At 42.3% G+C, this 21,109-nt stretch overlaps 7 protein-coding genes across 7 annotated transcripts; 2 read left to right on the top strand and 5 right to left on the bottom strand.

Moving 5' to 3' along the window:
• Nucleotides 1-1,213: 1,213 nt before the first annotated feature.
• Aspvir_007071 (uncharacterized protein) lies at nucleotides 1,214-1,697 on the bottom strand (the record flags this gene model as incomplete). Its single annotated transcript, XM_043270256.1, has 2 exons — nucleotides 1,214-1,427; nucleotides 1,501-1,697. 2 exons carry the CDS (start codon nucleotides 1,695-1,697, stop codon nucleotides 1,214-1,216), a joined length of 411 nt encoding a protein of 136 aa, XP_043126191.1.
• A 1,019-nt stretch (nucleotides 1,698-2,716) lies between these two features.
• Aspvir_007070 (putative MFS multidrug transporter) lies at nucleotides 2,717-4,367 on the top strand (the record flags this gene model as incomplete). The annotated part of the gene is made up of 3 exons (XM_043270255.1): nucleotides 2,717-2,899; nucleotides 2,948-3,768; nucleotides 3,818-4,367. The coding sequence occupies 3 exons, from the start codon at nucleotides 2,717-2,719 to the stop codon at nucleotides 4,365-4,367; spliced, it is 1,554 nt and encodes a 517-aa protein (XP_043126190.1).
• Nucleotides 4,368-4,399: 32 nt separating this feature from the next.
• Nucleotides 4,400-5,353, bottom strand: Aspvir_007069 (putative MFS multidrug transporter; the record flags this gene model as incomplete). The annotated part of the gene is made up of 2 exons (XM_043270254.1): nucleotides 4,400-5,212; nucleotides 5,261-5,353. The coding sequence occupies 2 exons, from the start codon at nucleotides 5,351-5,353 to the stop codon at nucleotides 4,400-4,402; spliced, it is 906 nt and encodes a 301-aa protein (XP_043126189.1).
• A 6-nt stretch (nucleotides 5,354-5,359) lies between these two features.
• Aspvir_007068 (uncharacterized protein) lies at nucleotides 5,360-6,037 on the bottom strand (the record flags this gene model as incomplete). Its single annotated transcript, XM_043270253.1, has 2 exons — nucleotides 5,360-5,755; nucleotides 5,801-6,037. 2 exons carry the CDS (start codon nucleotides 6,035-6,037, stop codon nucleotides 5,360-5,362), a joined length of 633 nt encoding a protein of 210 aa, XP_043126188.1.
• A 611-nt stretch (nucleotides 6,038-6,648) lies between these two features.
• On the bottom strand, nucleotides 6,649-8,003 carry Aspvir_007067 (TauD/TfdA family dioxygenase; the record flags this gene model as incomplete). The annotated part of the gene is made up of 4 exons (XM_043270252.1): nucleotides 6,649-6,808; nucleotides 6,867-7,172; nucleotides 7,223-7,709; nucleotides 7,754-8,003. The coding sequence occupies 4 exons, from the start codon at nucleotides 8,001-8,003 to the stop codon at nucleotides 6,649-6,651; spliced, it is 1,203 nt and encodes a 400-aa protein (XP_043126187.1).
• A 576-nt stretch (nucleotides 8,004-8,579) lies between these two features.
• Aspvir_007066 (epoxide hydrolase family protein) lies at nucleotides 8,580-11,176 on the bottom strand (the record flags this gene model as incomplete). The annotated part of the gene is made up of 4 exons (XM_043270251.1): nucleotides 8,580-8,702; nucleotides 9,951-10,227; nucleotides 10,277-10,466; nucleotides 10,525-11,176. 4 exons carry the CDS (start codon nucleotides 11,174-11,176, stop codon nucleotides 8,580-8,582), a joined length of 1,242 nt encoding a protein of 413 aa, XP_043126186.1.
• A 1,207-nt stretch (nucleotides 11,177-12,383) lies between these two features.
• Aspvir_007065 (fungal specific transcription factor domain-containing protein) lies at nucleotides 12,384-14,021 on the top strand (the record flags this gene model as incomplete). The annotated part of the gene is made up of 1 exon (XM_043270250.1): nucleotides 12,384-14,021. The coding sequence occupies one exon, from the start codon at nucleotides 12,384-12,386 to the stop codon at nucleotides 14,019-14,021; it is 1,638 nt and encodes a 545-aa protein (XP_043126185.1).
• Nucleotides 14,022-21,109: the final 7,088 nt, after the last annotated feature.

Below are 21,109 nucleotides of genomic sequence, written 5' to 3'. Positions count from 1 at the left end.
ACAAAGAGCTCGGGTTGTCACACACGCTCGCGTCTCTTGCCAAAATTAAGGATGGCCTGCAGCATATTCCTGCGGTATGTGTGATAGAAGGGCAAGGCTCATCTAATTTAGATATACTACTAGCAGTGAACCGAAGATTTTCCCATCATGGCAATGCCTTGATCTGGTCAACATGCTCCCCTGGTCGTACCTCCAGGAGCGTGTACACTGACTATCTCTTTGATGAAGTTGTAAGATATCGATTTTCCATTGGAGTTGTATATATATCAGTTACGAAGATGCTTCACTACAGTATGCAGTTATTCCTGAGAAGTAAAACAAGCCAAGGAATAGAGCAGTTTGTTGTAGCTACTCTGACGAACCCTTAGGAGTGCGAAGTACTGAAGGCGAGCTCTTTACTCAAGTTGTAAGCTGGCAGGAGTTCGTAGGCAGATTGTTGGACATGGATCTATCGAGAATGGCCCAACTTGCCGGTCAGCATAATGGACAAAGTTGTGGCGGTAGGAGTTGATGATAAACGGTCGATTAATTCAACGTTTATACTGCACTTCATGGCCCGGGGCTACTCTCTAGACTCTCTGTGTCAGCTTATAGAGCAATCTTACTAAACGGTATGTCATCTCTGTCTACTAGTGGGCGGTGGATGTGGCACTCTATGTTTGCAGATATAACATATGGCGAGGTCAACGTTTCAGAAGCGAAGCGGCTACTTCAATGCTACTCCATGGACTGGACGTCTGATACAGAACAGTAACCAAGCGGAGATACATCAATGCTGCTGCGACAAGCTATTGCAAACCATTTCCATGTTCAATACCCGATTCATTCCAATATCCCAAGAACTGTCCATCAGCGCGTTCAACGAGACTTGATCTTCCAACCTTCCTGTACATTGTCCTACTGCCACAGCAAACTTCAAAACATAACCCTCAGCATAATCCCTAAGAAGACACAATCACCAGTTTCTCAAAACAGTCCGAGTTCAGCATAAGAGGCGAAGTGGTGCGTCTCAGTCGACCACCTAGCGCAAGACCTAGCATCGATTTCATGTGCCATCTCCTAATCTCCATATTAGTATCTCCAAGCAATGAGAAAAAGGCTTCAAAAAAGGACTTGACACATACCAACTATCCATAAGATCATTCCCCTCGCCGCAGCATCGTAAAGTCGACGTCTTGCAATTATCACATTGGCGATAAACCCGTACACAACTTCACTGCAGGTGGCGGTAATAATATGCCATCTGGTCATCCATGATGGCATTATCATAGGGATGGTATGTCCCTCCATTCGTGCCACAGGAGATACAGAATCTCCTCGACGCTGCATAACCATTCTTATCGAACTTCCCCGTGATCTGATCGTCGGTAAAGTTGGCAGCCGGCAGAAATACCCAACACTCAAAGCAAAAGAAGTGGCCGGCGTACCTAGAGGTATGTAAGTATAGGATCGCACCTTCTACAACCCCCAGCCTGGACTACTGCTTGAAGATGTACTCACTCCGGCCACGTTTCCAGCTTCAGATAGTAAATGTCAAAGTCCCCCGACTTGAAGTACTTTGGATCCTTGACGGTAAGAGCAGAACGAAGGTATTTGTTTGCATTTTTCAATGCCACTGCCGATGCAGGATCTAGGTAATCGCAGATCATTAGGTGGATCTCTGCTGGGAGATTGAGGAAAGTAGTTGTGGACGCCATGATTGAGTGGGTTTTGTGCTCAACTTAGACAAGGAAAGGTGCTCAAATTAGACCAAGAAAGGAGTATCCAGAAGGCAAAGAGTTGCATTGTTCTAAGAGTACTGCTTTATAGGAGATCATGCTTCGCATTCTGTGACTATTCCCAGCTGCATAACGGAGTACTCCGTTATGAGAAGCCTGAGGAGATGCGCCTTTATCCGTGCACCTTTATCATGACTTCATGCACAGGTGAATGGAGTGTGCATTGCCTGGCTATTGCCGGCTTCATAACGGAGTGCTCCGTATGAGGAGCCTGAGATGCCCTCCCATCTTGAGAGTAATCGTAACTTGTCTTCAATAAACGGTAGGCTTCTGGCATCAGATTCACAGTGTCAACGAGTCCGGGACAGGAAGCTTAGCTTCGGTCATCATGAGTTAGGGCTGTTTCTCTGCCTGGATGACAGGGTTCGTAGTCATGACTGTGTTTCGATGGCCGCGTTCATGACAAGTCCCAGCAATTCGAATGATTTTGCCAGGCGATTATAGCTACTCTTGCACGCAGTAAGCCCTGTAGTCTGCCATAGCCAACTGAAAACAAATGATAGTGAGATTCATGCGGCATCGAGGAATTCCTGCGAGCCCACAACAGCTCAAAGCTCAAGAGTCGATTATATTGAAACCATTTCTGATTAGAAAGCAAGTCCCATGTACGACAAGTATGAGCAGAAATTGACGATCAAATGCGTTGAAGCAGGCCATCCGTGGACTCTGGTGGATCTCGTATATCAGACCCACTCCTCACAACTTCCTAAAACGGAAGCCCAGAGTCAGCGCCAAGAGGCCAAGCTTCTATGTAGGATGACACTATCCTGCATGTTAAAGATGCGTAGACTGAACGTGGGTTCAATTCTCCGAGTAGAAACTTATTCTGGAAGGTTGGCCTCACTAAGTGTCTTGGCCGTGTCGACACGCCCATGCTTAGAAATCAGAATGTCCTGTAGATATAAATTGAGATGTCGTCGACAGGTTGATTCCTCGTCATGAACATGACTATGGAGGATAAGTCGGTTAAAAAGGTTCCTGCCGAGATGGCTACTGTCCAAGATATAGAAGACAGTGAAGCTCGCCTCGAAAGACTCGGCCGCGAGCGACCACCCTGCTTCTCCAGCTTGTGGTCCGAACTAACCTTTTGCTTCTCTATCGTCATGTCCCAAATCCTCGCTGTATGCCCTCCCCTCCATACCTCCTACCGGTAGCTAACAAGATTCCAGGAATACTACATCTCCGGCTCCAACATCCTCCTCCCAACCCTCATCTCCGCCCTGGACATCCCCCTCGCCTCCTCCATCTGGCCCTCCACCGCGCTGTCTCTAGCAGTCACCTCCACCCTCCTCATCTTCGGCCGCCTGGCAGACATGTACGGCGGCTTCGCATGCTACCTCTTCGGCGCCGCCTGGCTCACCCTCTTCTCCATTCTCGCCGGCTTCTCGCAAACCTGGCTAATGCTCGTCATCTGCCGCGCACTCCAAGGCCTCGCGCTCGCTGCATTCCTGCCATCAGGCATGATGATCCTGGGGAGCGTGTACCGCCCGGGCCCGCGCAAAAACCTCGTCTTCAGCGTGTACGGCGCCTGCGCGGCGCTGGGGTTCTTCGTGGGGATTTTCTTCTCCGGGCTGTGTGGACGGTTTCTCAGTTGGAGGTGGTATTTCTTCATCGGGGGGATTTTAGCCGCGGTAACGGCTGCGACGTCGTTTTTCTCCATTCCGAGTGATTTCGCGGAGCGCAGGAAGGGGAGGAAGGTGGGTATGGATTGGTTGGGGGCCGGGCTGCTGGTGCCGGGGCTGGTGTTGCTTGTGTTTGCTATCGCGGGGAGTGCGCATGCGCCGAGGCAGTGGGCGACGGCGTATATTGATGTGTGTCTTGCGCTGGGGGTGGTGCTGCTCGCGGTGTTTGTGTATGTGGAGGGGTGGGTGGTGGGGGATCCCCTCGTGACGGCGGATGTGTTTGCGGTGCGGTATATGAAGCCGCTGCTGTTCTCGCTTGTTTGTTTGTACGGAAGTCTGGGGATTTTTCTGCTGTACGGAGCATTATAGTACGCCCCTCTCCCCTGTCTGTCGTGTGGCCACGCTAATCCAGTACAGCATGCAAAGTGTCATGCACGCCAGTCCGCTGCAAATCGTCGCCTGGACGGTCCCCATGGCGTTTGGAGGCCTCCTCATCTCAACAGTCGGCGGCTTCATCCTGCACCGCATCCCCGGCACGATCCTCATGCTCATCTCCTGCTTGGGGTATATCGGCTCGGGCCTCTTCTTTGCTCTCCTCCCCGAGAACGGAGGGTACTGGGCGTTTGTCTTCCCGGCCATGATTTGCGCGACGATCGGAATCGACATCAGCTTTAATGTTACTAACATTTTCATCACGAGTAACATGCCGCTGGAGAAGCAGGGGCTGGCGGGGGCGCTGATCAACTGCACGTTGCATCTGGGGATCGCGCTGCATTTAGGGTTTGCGGATATCGTGCAGGTCAACACCGATGATCAAGGGCTGAGGAAGAGTTACCAGGCTGTGTTTTGGTTCCAGGTTGCGCTATCGGGGCTCGGGCTGGTGGCGAATGCATTGTTTGTGAGGATTAGTCGGGCAAAGAGCGACCTGACCGTTGATGAGCGAAGAGCTTTAGAAAGCAATCTATAGCATCTATACTTAATCGAATCATACAATACAGTCTACTCCTGCCGAAGACGAAGTCTCTCCCCCCTCCAATGCAGCAGCGCCGTCGGCACAAAACTAACCCCCATAATCAACGCCGTCACCACACCCGCACTCCTCGCAATGCCGACCCTCTCAAACATCGCCGTGAACCAAAACGGCCCGATAAACCCCCACTCGGACCTCACGAAATTGATAAACACCCCGGTACTCCCCGCATCGGCCGGGTACGTATCGACCGCATACGTCGTCAGCACCGTCGTCACAACCTGGTTCCCAAACGCCGCGACCCCCGTCCCCACCACCGGCGCGACGGTCCAGACCCCTTGCTTCGCGTGCTCAGTGCACACCAGGAAGACAACCATGCCTGCGATGGTTAGCAGGAATCCGATATAGCTCAGCCAGAGGCGGAACTCGGGCGGCGGGCGGCGGGATATGCGGCGCGCGCGAAAGGCCATCCAGGTGTCTGAGGCGTGGCCGCCTAGCTGCTCGCCGAGGAGGGAGCCGATGATGAGCCCGAGGAACTGGAGGCCGAGTTGTTGGGCGTTGAGGGCAAACTTGGACTGCAGGAGTTGGGACACTTCGACGGAGTTGAGGACGCTGCCGAAGAGGAAGACCATTGCGTAGGCGCAGGCGGCGGTCAGGACGGGGATGTTGGTGAAGAGGGTGAGGGGGTGGTAGAATTCGCGGAGCGTGAAGGGGGKGGGGTCGATGCGTCGGAGGGAGAGGTATTCGCGGTGGAAGGCTGTTTTGCCTGTCGCCATGTCTTTGCCGATGTAGCGGGTCTCGGGGCCGACGAAGAGGTAGAGGATGAATTGGACGGCATTGGTCTGTACTCAGTCAGCGGTAGCTCTTAAACCAGACTGTAAAGAACTGACAATAGCTAAAATCCAGTATATCCACCTGTATCCCACACGCTGCGCGACAAACCCAAAGATGAACGGCCCAATCGGCACCCCCAGCGTGACCATCACCGTTCACACACCCATATACCTCGCTCTCTGGCGCTTGAAAAACGTCTCCGCGACGACCGCACTCCCAATCGCCATAGCAGGACAGATGAAGAAGGCGACGAGCGCCCTACACGCCGCCATAGAGGCATAATCCGAGCTCTTGGCGCAGCCGATATTGCACGCGCAGCTCAGCACCAGCGAAACCAGAAAAATAGGCCTCCGTCCGAACCGATGCGAGAGCGGTTTCCAGACCAGCGGGCCGCCACCTAGGATGGCGATCTGCAGCGAGGTGAGGTAGCTGACTTTCTGGATTGACACGCCCAGGTCGACCGCGATGTCTTCGTACGCGGCGATGATGCCTGCTGCGATGAAGGTGCCCATGAACGCGTGGAAGGCCACCAGGAGGAGGTTGGTTATTCTCTGTTTTCTTTAATCTCTGTTCGAAGTCAGGATGGGCAGCATTACCTTCCATAAGGGCCAGTTGTATGGATCTGCCGGGTCCATACTCGGGAGGGGGTCGAGGTCCAGGGTGCCATGTCGCTGGAGGAGATACGCACGGTGAGGCTCGGATAGTTCGCTGGCTGGGTCTGGCACAATATTGGTGTGTGTTTCTGCTTTCTCAAGAAAGTCAGACTGCGTTTTCATTTTTCTGGATGTGTCGTCCATGGTAAAAGCCTGTTCCGGTAGGTCAATAGATGGCATGATGAGACTCAAAATCGTACAACGATCGTTAAATAAAGATCCTAGGACTGAATCACGGAGACGCCCCTTATGGCTTACTTGACAGGTGGAGATCAACATGCGGTGGACAATAGTCGAGACGACTATTGGTTCCTAATGAAGCTATTCAGCTAGTGCCCGGTAGTTGTCGGTGATTGTTTGCCGTGGGGGAATCCGGGGAGGACTCTCCACTCGCTGATACGCTGATCCTGGGGTTTCTCGGGGTTGTCTCTGTCTGAGCCGCGGAAGACAGCTGTCATTGCCTGCCGATGCTGGGTCAACTGCCGATCTGGATTCCGATGTATACAGGATTATCCTGTCAGCATGATACATCTATTCATAGCCAAACAGGATCCGAATCATTTTTTCTCTCCACTCATAAGTCACAATCGGTATGTTGAAAGTTACAGCCAAGCACTGGGAGCTTAAGTGCTTAACTATGGCTAGCAACAAAGTATATTCGAGGCAGAGAGTTCGCCAAGTATACCAAGTCGGTTCCTGCAGCCACATAACTTAACAAATGAGGATCCAGAACATAGCACTAACTAACTATAAATCCCTTCTTCGTGCACCCCACTGTCATAAGTCCTAGACTAAGCACTTATATTCTTCTTCTGCACCTTTGGCTCCGGAGGAAACGCCTGCTCTTCCGGCGTCACGTTTCCATACACAATATCCCACCGCTCCCGCAGAGGTTCAGGCGTCTCCCAGGCATTTTCCGGGTCCCGCAGCCAGAGACGTAGTAAGTGCCGTCTGCGATTGTTAGTATAACAGAGATATATGTATATATTTTACCAGGAGCAAGGCTTACTCTTTCCCCGGGGCATCGCGGAACCCCTTGCGAGCATGGAAAATGCTCAAGTTATTGATATACTGCACGTCGCCCTTCTGGAAATCTAGCGAAGCGCTGTGCTCCTCCGCCAGAAAGTGCAGCGCGTCGAGCGCCTCGGCCTGTGCCTCGGTGATGGGCGGGATATTCGTTGAGCGGGGCTGGGCGAGGAAGCCGGTGAAGTAGCGGCGGGCGTACTGGATGAGGACGCGCTCGGGTGTCGAGGCCGTTGCCTTCTGGTGGTAGAGCAAGGGCCGCGAGGTATACGGGCGCTCGGGGTTATTGAACCTACACTGTAAGCGAGGATTGACAGCAGGGGGCTAGGGGTTGCCACTCACCCATCCACAGGCCAATCTGTCGCCAACGTCCAGATCAAATCCGGCCGTTCCTTGGCGAGGATGTTGTACACGAGCCAGCTGCTGGATATCTGGCTTTCGCCGCCCTCTGCGGCTGTCTGGAGACAGAACAGCGAGATGATATCCCCTGCGTCGGTGTGGAAGACCTGTTTGTCGGCGGTGCTGGCGGGTCCACCGATTTTGCCTGCTTGATCGGTGCGAGTCAGGTCCTTGATGTGCGCGAGCATGACAGAGGTTCCGTCCTCCTGACGCTGATCCTGCTGCCGGCCGCGGAGGCTGCCGATGTGCGAGGATACGCCGGCGTAGATGAGGATGTTGTCTTCGCGGGAGTACCGATCGACGTCTAGGCCGCGGAGGACGAAGAAGCCTCGGCCGTTGTGGAGCTCGTTGGAGCGATCTCGCAGTATAGGATGGAGAGTGGGAAGGGGGAATGTCTCTTGACTGATATGGCCGGGACCAAGGCCGAGCGCTGTGGAAGTTAGAACATGTCTTGACATTGGTTCGATAACTCACCCTTGAAGCTATTCAATGCAGCGTGTATCTCCTCTCGCTGCGCGTCATTGAGCTTATAGATCCAGTCATCCTGCTTTTCTATCTCCTTGCCCTCCCAGACAAGAGGAGAAGAAAGTGTCTCGGGGAAGCCAGGAGGAAGAGACTTGGGCAGATCCTCGGTTGCCTTTCGACGCTGCACGCGGGCGAGATACTTTTCGTAATCCGGATGATACTGGATATCAGGTTGACGGAGTGTCTGAACTTCGACCATTTTGTGACTTGATCCTAGGAATACGCTTTGATTGTCCGATGATCAACTCTGCGCCTGGACGGGAATGGGGTATATAGACCCCGCAGGCATCACATCATCCGACGCCTGAATAGCGAAGTATTGCACCATCATATATGATCTGCACCACACTAAACTGCCATCCATTAATATGTCCCCCTCTGTAATTAACGTTTCCTTATCAAACCTCCCGCCCCATTCTGCCAAAATGTAACTGGACTCCCATATCACCTCTGAAGGGCAGTAACCACTTTCGGGGGGCGGGCTAGGATCGGTCCGGTTGTGGATTGGATATGGATTGATCTGCACTATATTTGATCCAACTCGTGCAGATAATGGGTTGATTTATGACCTGTTCAACCCACCCTCATATCCAGGCGGATTGGATTGTGGATAATGGATATGGATTTCCGGGTTGGGTCAACCAGTCTAGTCCAACCACTAGGATATAGGGCGACGGATCCGATCTACGACAATTCGACAACACATTTTCTGTCTTCTATCTACTTTGACAGCAACTATCAAATGGGCGTCTTCCACTACTTTTCGCAGCTCCCTCTAGAATTGCGCCGTCTCATCTGGAATCAGTGTGCCTACCGCATCCCAGACTTCCTTCTCGTCGGCAACGAATCCCGTCAAGCCTGCTGGGCCAACCGCATCACGCACCAGAATGCCCAGCCGCTGACCATCGCATTCGTCACAGCGAATGTCAGCAAGTCACACTGGAACAGGGACGCAGGTTAGACCTGGACAAGACAACTAGCCTGGAGTTGATATAGGTGCAGCCGCGTCAGGATGTGCTGCATCTTAGCTGGTCACGCCAGCGCTACATTATCTAGGGAAATGCCGACGACCCTTCAAGTCAGATTGCTATGTCACTGTGGCGGGTAGAGGATCTGGGGATGCAGCCTTCTGTTATGGCAGAGATTATTCATCCTTTTAGCTTAGAGGCACTCTTGGAGGTGCGGATGCATCTGATAGCCTATGGCTTCTTTATCACAGTGTAAGAAATAAGGACGTGCTGGACATTACGTATTGTGCGGAGAGTTAAAGCAGGCTAGACATCACTATGGCGGCTGTTTCACTACATATCACCAGGGAAGACGCTCTGATGTCTGGCCTGTTCTGGTTATTGGGCGATGCGCCTGTGCAGATGGTTGATATTGGCGACAAGGCTTGATTGAGGGAATTTCAAGCATTAAAATGAACCAGCCGTGCAAATGCTCTTCAAAACATTTACCAGTTCTTGATTCCAAACGGCCGTGGAAGCATGGAAATGATAAGCTGAATGGACCATCATCGCGTACATGTGGCAGTCGGCACAAGAGGAAAACCTCAACCTTCTTGGGATGAACCTGGGCTCCGCTTGGGTCCCTCGTCTGTAGGAGAAAGAAGAGTTCATCAGGATGTCTCAGTATTTTCCTGATGAGAAGCATCCGTGGGTCAAGCAAGCTAGGCAAAGCATGCCCGAGCTGCGGCCGCGGATCATGGTGTGATATTGTACCAATGAGTGTTATATCAAGGAGCGACTTCCCAAGAACTTTGGGAAGCTTGGTGGTTTGAAGGGCAGCTGGCGTTTCTTTTGTGCGGGTCCTTCGGCCATGATTATGATCAGTCTGACAATTCATGGCCGTAGAATCAATTGGGCAGTTTGAGCAGAACTTGAATACATGTATATCGTCGGCTACCTATAGATCACTACCACAGGCTTCAATTGAATCAAATAAACCAATGTTTTCGATAAATATTACCCATGTTCTGCATGCGCTATTCTATTCCACTTTTAAATAATCCGTTGACGGCCTGCAAAAACCGTTCAATGTCTTCTAAAAATTCACTCGGCCGCTCCAGACTAGCAAAATGGCCTCCCTAAATTTCAAATAAGCATTTTTTCCATATCACATAACAGCATTTCCAACGTCAACTTACCTTTGAATGGGCGTTGAAGAATGCTAGATTAGGGTATATTTCTTGAACCCAAGGTTTGGGTAACACAGCAAGGTCGTATGCAAACATTGAATACCCCAGAGGCTTCTCTGTTGAAATCGGATGCGGAATGCCCACAGAGTAATTTCTCACGAGGTTTGCATGATACAAACTCCGGGAAAAGGTCTGGGTAAACCAATAGAAACTCATGAGCCCAAGAATGGTATCAAGAGGGAGCTGCTCCCGAGGGTCGGTCCATTCAAGAAGCTTCTCCCCAAGCCTAACTTGGCGTTAGCAAAAAGCTGAGTCGGGTGATAAGGGTACAATACCAAGCAAGCAGGGAAAGTGGGCTAGACGAGATGGCCAAGCCAACAGTGGCAGGACGAGTGCCATGTTCAAGAGCATATGCCAACCCATCCTGTTGCCATTTCAAAGTCCTCTCAAGGATGCGGAGATCATCCAGGGCTAAGCAGTCAGTAGAAGGGGGCGTACTTCCGGGTTCGAGCGTGAGCATGTTGACTATATTCGTTAGCAAATATTTAAAGCCGGCAGGGGCCAGCGCTGTCTGAATACATACTGTGGAAAGCTTTACACTCCTTGTGGTTGACGGACATGAGGCGCGCAATCATACTACCAAGGTCCCCGCCTTGAGCGACATATCCTTTCTCAAATCCAAGTGCAATCATTAAGCCATTCATAATGCTCGCAGCTCGCTCTAGGGTCATTTCCAAGTTCTGACTCAAGCTTCCAGACAATCCATAGTCAGGAAGAGAGGGCGCTATGATGTGGTAGGGTAGACTCTCGGGTGTATATTTGTTCCTCAGCAGGTCCATCATGGGAAGAAAATCCATAAAGGAGGAAGGAAAGCCGTGAAGAAAGACGATAGGGATAGCATCTTCCCTTTTCGAAAATAAGGCAGCGAAATGAACATCAATTTGACAGGAATCAGTCTCCTTGATGGTGACTTTGAAATTTGGGAAATTGTTGATATAGGACTCGTGTTTGCGCCAATCAAAGGTAGAAAGCCAGATGTCTTTGGCCTTAAGCAGCCACTCACGAGAGACGCCAAAACGAGAGTCATCTTGTTGGTTCCACCATGTAGGAGGTCCAATGTTCGACATTTCAAGAAGGTTCTTGAAGTGTTCCAACTCTGCTTCAGGAACATGAAGAGTAAAGGGCTCAAGGTGTGTCAGAACATTGCCAGGAGGGATGTCGAAGTTATTAGCCATGGCTGAACAATAAGTAACTGTCTTGAGTTGGAATAAGGCAAGTATTGATATTTCCAAAGGAACTATTTCGATGGCTTTATTTATAATGCCAGATGCAGTGGCCATTTTTAGCGCTCGTCCTCCGAAGTTCAGGTTGAATCCTTAGAATCCCCTTTAACAATAGGTAAGTTGATAAGTTCCCAAAGAGCGGAGGAAACCAGGTATGTGTGGGGTCCGAACCTTGAGTTTCGTCCGCCGAGTTTCCGGTTGAATGTGTAACCTGCACTCTTCCTATCCGTCACCTCGGACAACTATTTAGGAATCTCTTCAGAGAATCTCCTATCTCATCACCTACTTTACGCACTCCAATAGCTTCTTGATCTTGTGATTTCGTCCCATTCATCCGAGGAACCTCAGATATGACTTGTATGTGTCACACTGATCCCAGAATTGCTAACGTAGGCATCAGGTACAATGCCTACTTCAAGAGATAGCCATAATCATGAAAACGATGCCCTTTCTGCAGTAAAGGCTAAACGGAGAAAGATACGAAAGGGAACTCATAGTTGCTGGGAATGCAGGCAGCGCAAGATGAAGTGCACATTCAGCTTACCCACAGACGATACATGCATCCGTTGTCACCGACGCGGTATCAAATGTGTGAGCCAAGAATATCCCGAGGAAATCACAACTGCTTTAGACCGAAACCGCCAAATGGGGGATCGCATTGCCAGGGTTGAAACATTAGTCGAACAGCTTCTTCAAAAAGCTCCTAGAGACGATGTTTTCGATGGCCTCTGTTTGACGAGGAAAGATGAGGGGAGTAATAATAGCGCCTCCAACTCTTCGGCAGTTGCATCCGACCAAGTAGAGGCTGCTACTTTACTCAAACCATTGGAGGTGAGTGTTCAATTTGACAGCCCACTTAACCATGCAAATTGCTAACATTTCCGTTGATAAGTCCCAAACTTCTGGTTCTGATATTATCAATAATAGCACCAGGTCTTCACATCTCGACCCCGAAAAGACTTCTTTTTTGAGTTCAGTCAAATATGAAAAGCTGTCACAGACTCTACATACGTCATTACCATCACAAGAGGACATTGCAATGATATTAAAATCATGCTGCAACACATCTCCTCTATTCTATCAGATGCAGATTGTGCCCTACAATCATCTCCACAAAGCAAAGTCTCTTGAGACCTTATTCAAGAGGCCAAGCTCCAATATGCATCCGGTTCTGATAGCAAGATACATGCTTCACCTAGCCACTGCTTTGCAGCACCTCCACCCATCCTCATCTCAGGAGATAAATGGGTTGTCAGAGCCACCCCGTGAGATGATGAAAAGGCTAGCCGACATAGCTACAAGCCTTGTCACTACCAACGATGATCTCATGAGCTGTATTGAAGGTTTGGATTGCATGATAATAGAGACTTGGTACCATGCCAATGGAGGAAATCCACGAAAGGCACTGATCACTATTCGCAGGGCAATGACGATTGCCCAACTGCTGGGCTTCCACCGCCATGGAAAGGCACAGTGCAATATTGTCGAAAAGGCAACGCAGATATACCCCGAGTTCATATGGTTTCGAATAATTTCTCTCGAGCGCTATCTCTGCATGATGTTGGGTACCCCCCAAGCATCCTTTGACCGAAACATGGCTTCTGAAACGTTACTCGGAGAAGATACAGCAATGGGTCGTCTTGACCGTATACATTGCGTGGTCATGTCTCGGATCCTAGAGCGCAATAGCACCGCGCCCAGCGTCAGCGATCTTGTCTTGGCACAAGAAATAGACGAAGTGCTACAGAAAGCATCCAGAGCTTTCCCTTCAAAATGGTGGCTTACCCCAAACCTGGCTACTGTGGCCAATCAGCCAGAAGCCCTTTTCTGGGATATGCGACGTCTTTTCCACCACTTGTCTCACTACAACCTCCTTATACAACTTCATCTACCATTTATGCTTCGCTCTGCCACGACCGGACACAAATATGACTATTCACGAATGACTTGCATTACTGCCTCGCGTGAAATTCTCTCCCGGTTTATCATGTTCCATAGCTTCAATCGTATCGCTTTTAGTTGTCGAACCGTGGACTATTTCGGGTTGATGGCAGCGATGACACTTCTGATCGCGCATCTCGATGGTCATCGGTGTTTGCCTCCGTCCACCTCTGAACAACTGCCATGTAACCAAGCCCTGATGTCGACCAATATCTTGGTACACCAGCGACCTTCCGACCGTGCTTTAATAGAGCAAGCCCATGAAAGCATGGAAGAAGTGAGCCGGCTGGATGGGGATTCTATGAGCATACAGGCCTCTAGTTTGCTGCAGCGGCTGATGGCTATCGAGGCTGAAGCAGCCAGCGAGGTCACACACGAAAGCAACATGCAAGCGCCCCCCACTGGACAGACGCCGCAATCATCGAGCACTAATGGTACTATCCGGGTGTCTATTCCCTCTTTCGGCGTCATTGAGATTGACCGAGGGGGCGTTATATCTAATGACTCGGGTGGTTTCTCTGTTGGTGAAATTGCAGTTGAGAACAAAGAACGAAGTCGTGCGTCGGATAATGTGAATGGTAACCTTGAAATGGGAGGAAGGGTACAGGTGCATGATATATCATCCCAAGGGCCAAGAAATGGGGGCATCGACGTTGACCCATTGCAGCCTTTACCTGGTGCCACTGGACAAGGGAGTGAAGGACCAATGCTCTCTGTTGGGGAGGATTGGGCGCTGCAAAACATTGATGCAGCTTTCTTCGATACTTTGATGAGAGGAACTGGGAATGATGATAGCATTGATTGGTCGACTTGGCTGAACGATCTCCAGCCACCACATAGTCATTCTGAGGTCTAAGCCAAGCATGTACGTAGTTAGTAAAGAGATAGGATGTTAGAAGCACTGTCTACACCTGGATTCTTGTAAGAAGACTACTTGTCAGGGTAGTAGGCCTGTCAGTCAGGTAAGGAATAGCTTCATGAAAAAAAAGTTCGTAACAGAGACCTTGGCATGTTGACATCGGGAACGCGCTCGAAGAACCTCTCTTCAAGCTTTCTGTACACAGTTTGTGGCCTAGTTAGATTGAATTTAAGTCTTGTTTCAGCCCTTCACACTTATAGTGTAGCAGAATAGGGTAGGGGCCTCTAGGTTCCCAGGAGTAATATTCTTAGACCGAAATGCTTAGCCTAAAAGAGATGGTGATTACTAGGTAGGGATTCTAATACGGGCACTTAAAAGGTACTTAGCTTCTTAGGTGCCCATATTTGTTAACTTGAGGTTGTGACTTATTTTCCCTAGTTATAACTAATTTATATTAGTAAGACAGCATAAATAATAGTTACTTAGTAGACTAAGACTAGATTAGATTAAATAAGAAGTATTTGATGACATAGTTAGTGGGGCGCTGAAATCAGCCCTTATTAAACTATCTATCTACTACTTTCCACCACCTACCCTATACTAAAGTCCTACTGCCCCTTATTGTAGCGGGCAGGGCCCGCTGAGTGCTTGAGCCTACTAGGCACTCGCGATCTGCCTCAGGCACTAATGAACTCTTGTCTAGTGAGGACACCAGCAGTCATGTGACCCTTGTAGTAATTAATATAGTAATTAATCTAGTTATATAATCTTATCCACTATTTACACACTCCTTTTTATGTTCAGCTGTCATAGCCCTAGTTAGAACCCTTTAGTAATTTCTTACTATCTAAATCTAGGTCATAGATTTATAAGGCTTCTAGCCTGTGATATTAGAAATTGCTTACTACTAGATAGTCAGACAGAACCAGATGAACCAGACAAACTAGATAAACCAGATGAACTAGATAAACCAGATGAACTAGATGAACTAGATAAACCAGTTAAATCAGATAGTCAGATAGAACCAGTAAGAGATAGCTAAACTATAGAACTAGCTAAGTAGAACTAGATGAAATAGTTAGATATCTATAATAGCTAAAATAGATAATATAGATAGCACAGATAGTATAAACTATAATAATATATTATTATAGATATTAACATTACTAGAAGGACTAAGTAAAGGATATATATAGTAATAGAATACTATATAGATAGACCCTATAGCCTAAATAGTCTAGTAGTTATAAGAGATTATAGATTAAATAGCTTAGATAAAGGTATAGTAGATAGCTACTACTTCCTAGATAGATACTACTTCTATAGTAGTAATATCTACTACTTAGATAACTTCTATAGTGCCTACTCCTGCTACTATATCTATAAATAAACTAGTAAGAAGGCCTAAATTAATTCTATCTAACCCTAATTAATTTAATAATATTAATAAGGCTATATATAATATCTTTTATTCTAACTTACTATAGAAGCTAGAAGTTAACTACTTTATATTTAGTAGTTACTATAACTATATATAGTATATCTTTACTAGGCTTAAGGACTAGGCTGTAACTATAATAAGTTCTTAGATAGACTAATATATCTAGAACTATACTATAATAGAAGCTAATCTAGATTATATAATTAGCTAGCTTAACCTTATATTCTAGAATAGGAATTATCCTAAGAAAGCTATAGAAGAACTATACTATCTATAATAAGGTAACTATCCTTTTTATAATATACTAGTAGACTTTAACTAGCTGCTAATAGAAGTAGGAGATTATAGTTAGACTAATAATATAAAGTAAATCTTTATTAATAGCACCCTAAATATAGAAATATAAATATAACTCTTTAGTATAGCTAAGGAAGTAAGTTTTAAAGGATATTACTAGTAATTATAAATAATTATAGACTAAATTAAAGCTTTCTATATATAGGGAGTAGCTTAAGCTAAATAGTATAGAAAAAATATATAAATTATAAACTATAGCTATATTACTTATATTTCTATACCCTTAATAAACCTAGTTTTAAGCACACTAGGCCCTAGTAATTCTATAGATTAGGAATTAACTACTATGACTTTAGCTTACCAGCATTAATATATAAAATAGGTTAATAAAGCTAAATAATCTTATTATTAGACTAAGGGTAGATGCTTATACTATAAAATCTTTAACTATATAATTAAGGGATACTAGTACCTTAGGGCTATCTCTCTATAGAATAAAGAGAGGAACTAGCCCTATACTACTTAGGCTATAGAGCCTATACTTAAAGATAAAGAAGATAAATAGTCCCTAGAGCCTATTAATAAAGATAGTAAGCTAGAAAACTAGTTACTTCTATAAAAAGACTCTTATAGAGGCCTATTAAATAGTTAATATAACTAAAAAGCTAGTATTACCTATACCCTAAAGAAGATATACTTACTAATTATAGAAAGTTTTAATAGGCTATTAGATTTAACACCCCTAAATTTATTATATCTAGAATTATTAATAAAGAATATAATTATAGAATTCTACCTAATACTAGATATATATCTTATATAGTTATAGCTAAATACTTTACCTAGAAGCTATAACTAGAGTAGATTAAGATTAAACCTATTTATCTTAAGAACTATATTAGTATAATAGAAAGTATTATCTTAATTATTATCTACTTCTTATTAGATATTAGTAGTAATTATTAATATATTATCTATGTATATATAGTACTAAAGTTAGGAGATAGAACTAACCTAATCTTAGGGATCCTATAGATAGTAGACTAGAGAGTAGTTATTAAAGTAGAGGGACCCTAGTTATAATTTATTAATAGCTTTACTATTAAAAATATTAAGAATAAGCTAAAACTAGTAGTAAAGTAGATTAATATATAAGGGTTTATAGTCTATAACTAGTAGTATAAGAAAGATAAGACTATATAAATCTTTACTACTAATATTAAGGATATTAAGAAGGCCTTATAGATTAAGAAGTATACTAATCTAATTATAAAGCTTCTAGCTTACTACTATAAGTTCCTAGAAGTATTTAATAGGGAGAAGGCTAATAAGCTACTACTATACTATCTAGAAGTAGATTATTAAATTAAGCTAGTTAAAGATAAGAAGAATAAGATAATAGAGCCCCTATAGAGACCTCTATATAGTATATCTTATAAAGAACTATTAATACTATAGAAGATATTAATAGAGCTACTTAAGAAGGGCTTTATCTATATAAGTAGCTTAGCTACTATAGTACCTATACTATTTACTTATAAGCTAGGGGGTGGACTATAATTCTATATTAATTACTATATACTAAATATAATTACTAAGAAAGATTATTATCTACTTCTATTAATTAATAAGACCCTGGAGTGCATCTCTAAGGCTAAGTAGTTTACTAAGCTAGATATAATTACTATATTCTATAAGATTTATATTACCCCTAGGGATAAGTAGCTAATAATATTCTATATATAATTTAGCCTATTTAAATAGCTTATTACCCTCTTTAGTATAGTAAATATATTAAGCACCTTCTAATAATATATAAACTAAACCCTCTAAGACTTCCTAGATAAATTTACCTCTATATATATAGATAATATACTAATCTTTACTAATAGCTTATTAACTAAGTATTAATAGCATGTCTAGTAGGTGCTAGAGTATTTAAAGAATATAGGGCTATAACTAGATATTAATAAGTATAAATTTAAGGTAAAAAGTATAAAGTATCTTAGATTTATTATTAAAGCTAGTAAGAGAGTATAGATAGACCTTACTAAAGTAAAGACTATACTAGAATAGCAGGTACTAACCTTAGTATATAGTATATAATTATTCTTAGGCTTTATAAACTTCTATTAATAGTTTATATAGGACTTCTTAGATATAGTATAACTATTAATARTATTAATAYAYAAGRGGGCCYCTTTYCTATARAGAGATAAGTAARTAAAGGYCTTTAAGCTAYTTAARAARATATTTAYTATAGYTCTAATCCTTATATAGTTTAACCCTAATAGRAGAATAGTAGTAGAGATAGATATATTAAACTAGGTAACTAGAGCTACTATATCCTAGTATAATAATAATAGTATATTAAGGCTAGTTACCTATATCTCTAAGAAGAATATACTAGTAGAGTATAACTATAAGATCTATAATAAGAAGTTACTAGCTATTATTAATACTCTTAAGGAGTAGAAGTTAGAATTAATTAGCTTATTATAATTTAAGCTTATTATAGACTACTATAAYCTTAAGTACTTTAAGATAGTCTATAGATTTAATAAATAATAGATATATTAATTATATACCTTAAGCTAATTTAACTATAAGATATACTACTAGCCTAGGAAGCTAGCTACTTAGCCTAATATCCTCTTATAGAGGGAGTAAGATATACTATAGGATAAGGATAATAATARRCTTAARATATATAAYTACTACTTAGTTCTATTAAAGATTATTACTAGCTAGATATAGGTGAAAGTATTTTATACCTATAAAGTAGTATCTAGCCTAGATATAAGGTTACTAGGTAAATATAATAATTAATATACTAAGTAGTCCTATTATATAGTCTCTAGTATAATATCTATAGGTAGAGTACCCTTACCCCTAGAGAAATACTAGAAGAAGGCTACACTAAATAATATAAACCTATAAAAGATATATTAGGTAGTAGAGGAAGGGGCTATATAATTTTTAAAAGAGTTATATATTTAAGTATTAATTACTAAATATTTAATATTACTAAATAGTTATCTACTATACTAAGACTATAAATAGGTCCCTAATTCAGAGCCTCTATAAATAAGAATCCTATAAGGGATATATAATTCAGTATTAATAGGCTACCCTAGAAAGAATATACTATACTTAATAATTATCTAGAACTTCTACTAGCTAGAGCTCTCTATAGATATTTAATAATTTATATAGAACTATAATAAGTGCAGTGCTAACTATATATAGTATAAATAGTATTAGGGATTACTTAAGCTATTATTAATCCTAGATTATAAATAGTATAAGATTACTATTAACTTTATTATAAAGCTACCCACTTCCAACAGCTATAAGGATATTATAGTAATTAGTAATAGGCTTAGGAAGGGTATAATCTTAGTGCCTTATAAGTAAATAAACTCTAAGATAGTTATCTAACTACTAATTAATTAGTTTATTAGATATTATAGTATTCCTAGTATAATTATATTAGACTATAGTCTATAGTTTATTAGTTAGTTCTGGGAGTACTTCTATAAATAACTAGACATCTAATAACACTATATAAGGGATATCACATAGTACTCCAAAGAGTAGGTCAAGCTTCATTATAATTAGGAGTTATAAGCTAGGTTATGTCTAGGTTAGATATAAGTTTAACTAGATAGAAGAGATATTATAATAGAAAGTAATTTATTTATTCCTTAATTAGTAATTACTATCTTTACTTAAGAATAATATAGTTAGAAGAAGATCCCTCTACCTTTAGTAATAATATTATTATTATCCTAGTTATCTACCTTAAGGGTTATACCCTAAGATAAATATAAGTAATTAGCTAAAACTAATACTATTTTTCTTTACTATATTACCTCTCCCTCTTACTACCTTATTACCCTTGATAGATCTCCTAAATTAAGGAGTTCTATCTTTATTATAAGATTTAGTATTATCTTTATTACTTTTATTATTATCTTTTTTTTTATTATTATTCTTATTACTATCTCTCTTTCTATTACTATTATTACTTTTATTAGGCTCCTTTCTATTATTATTAGCTATGCTAGTAGTATTATCTCTATCTTTCTTATTATTATTAAGATCTATATTACTAGCACCCCTAGTAAGGTCTAGTAGAGGAATATTATTATTTCTTTTATTTAAGATAGATATAAGTTTATTTACTAAAGTCTTAGATATAATTATAAATATTTATATTAATAATCTTCTTACCCTACTTAGGATAGCTATTAAAGATATATCTCTTTATTAAATCTCTTTATTATATTTCTACTTTATTACTCTTTCTTTAAGATAAGTAAAAGTAGAGTTAGAGCTATAAATCTTCTACTTAGTAGATTTAAATCTCTTTATTATTTCTTCTACTAAAATAATAATATTATTTATAGCCTTCTATAGAAATTCTTATATAATATTAATAAGCCTATAAAATAAGATATTTAATTTATTTATAATCTCTAGATTATCCTATCTAAGTTAACTAATAAGTACTACTCTAATATATATTTAAGGTATAAGAAAAATAGAGGATCCCTAAGGACTAATAAATTAAAACTATAGTATTAATTTATCTAGCTAGATATTAGGTAATATTAAATTTTTTAAATACTTTTATAACTTTATAATAGTCTTTATTCTTAGGATCTCTAGATCTCTTTAGCTTTTATTCACTGCTATAAAAATAATAGAAAAGTCTAATATAAGTTCTAATTTCTTAATATAGATCTCTAGTATTATTACTATTTTAGTAATAAACTATAGAGGGTATTATCTAATACTTTTAAAATTATCTAAAATAACTTCTATACTATTAACTATCTCTATAGRAGGGCTAGAATTTAGTAAAGCCTATCTAATAACTTTATTATTAATATCTTTATCCTACTACTTTCTTATACTTATAAAGTCTAATATAAAGCCTTAACTAAGGGACTAACTCTAATTATATTAGGTTATTACTACTAAGTATATTATATATACTAAATATATTAGTATCCTATAGTAATACTACTTATTAGGATACTTATATATTTCTAAATAATTTAGCTCTATTTATTCTATTATAAATCTTACTAGTATARGATAAGGGGTGAGTCTCTACTCTYTATTATTWTATAATATAATTATAATAAGRTAGRTATAAAGATTAAGTTAGAGAGCTTATTATATTATARARAACTATATATTTCTAAGCTAACTATCTATAGATCYCCTCTTAAGAGGTATATAAAAGTTATATACTCTAGTCTTATTAARAGTAATCTTTTTAAGACCTCTATCTTTAGTATTCTAGTAAGAGAATAAATTATTTATAGTAATATAA

The sequence above is a fragment of the Aspergillus viridinutans genome, assembly GCF_018404265.1.
Source record: "Aspergillus viridinutans IFM 47045 DNA, scaffold_5, whole genome shotgun sequence".
Classification (NCBI taxonomy): domain Eukaryota; kingdom Fungi; phylum Ascomycota; class Eurotiomycetes; order Eurotiales; family Aspergillaceae; genus Aspergillus; species Aspergillus viridinutans.
This window is presented reverse-complemented; position numbering and strand designations above follow the sequence as displayed.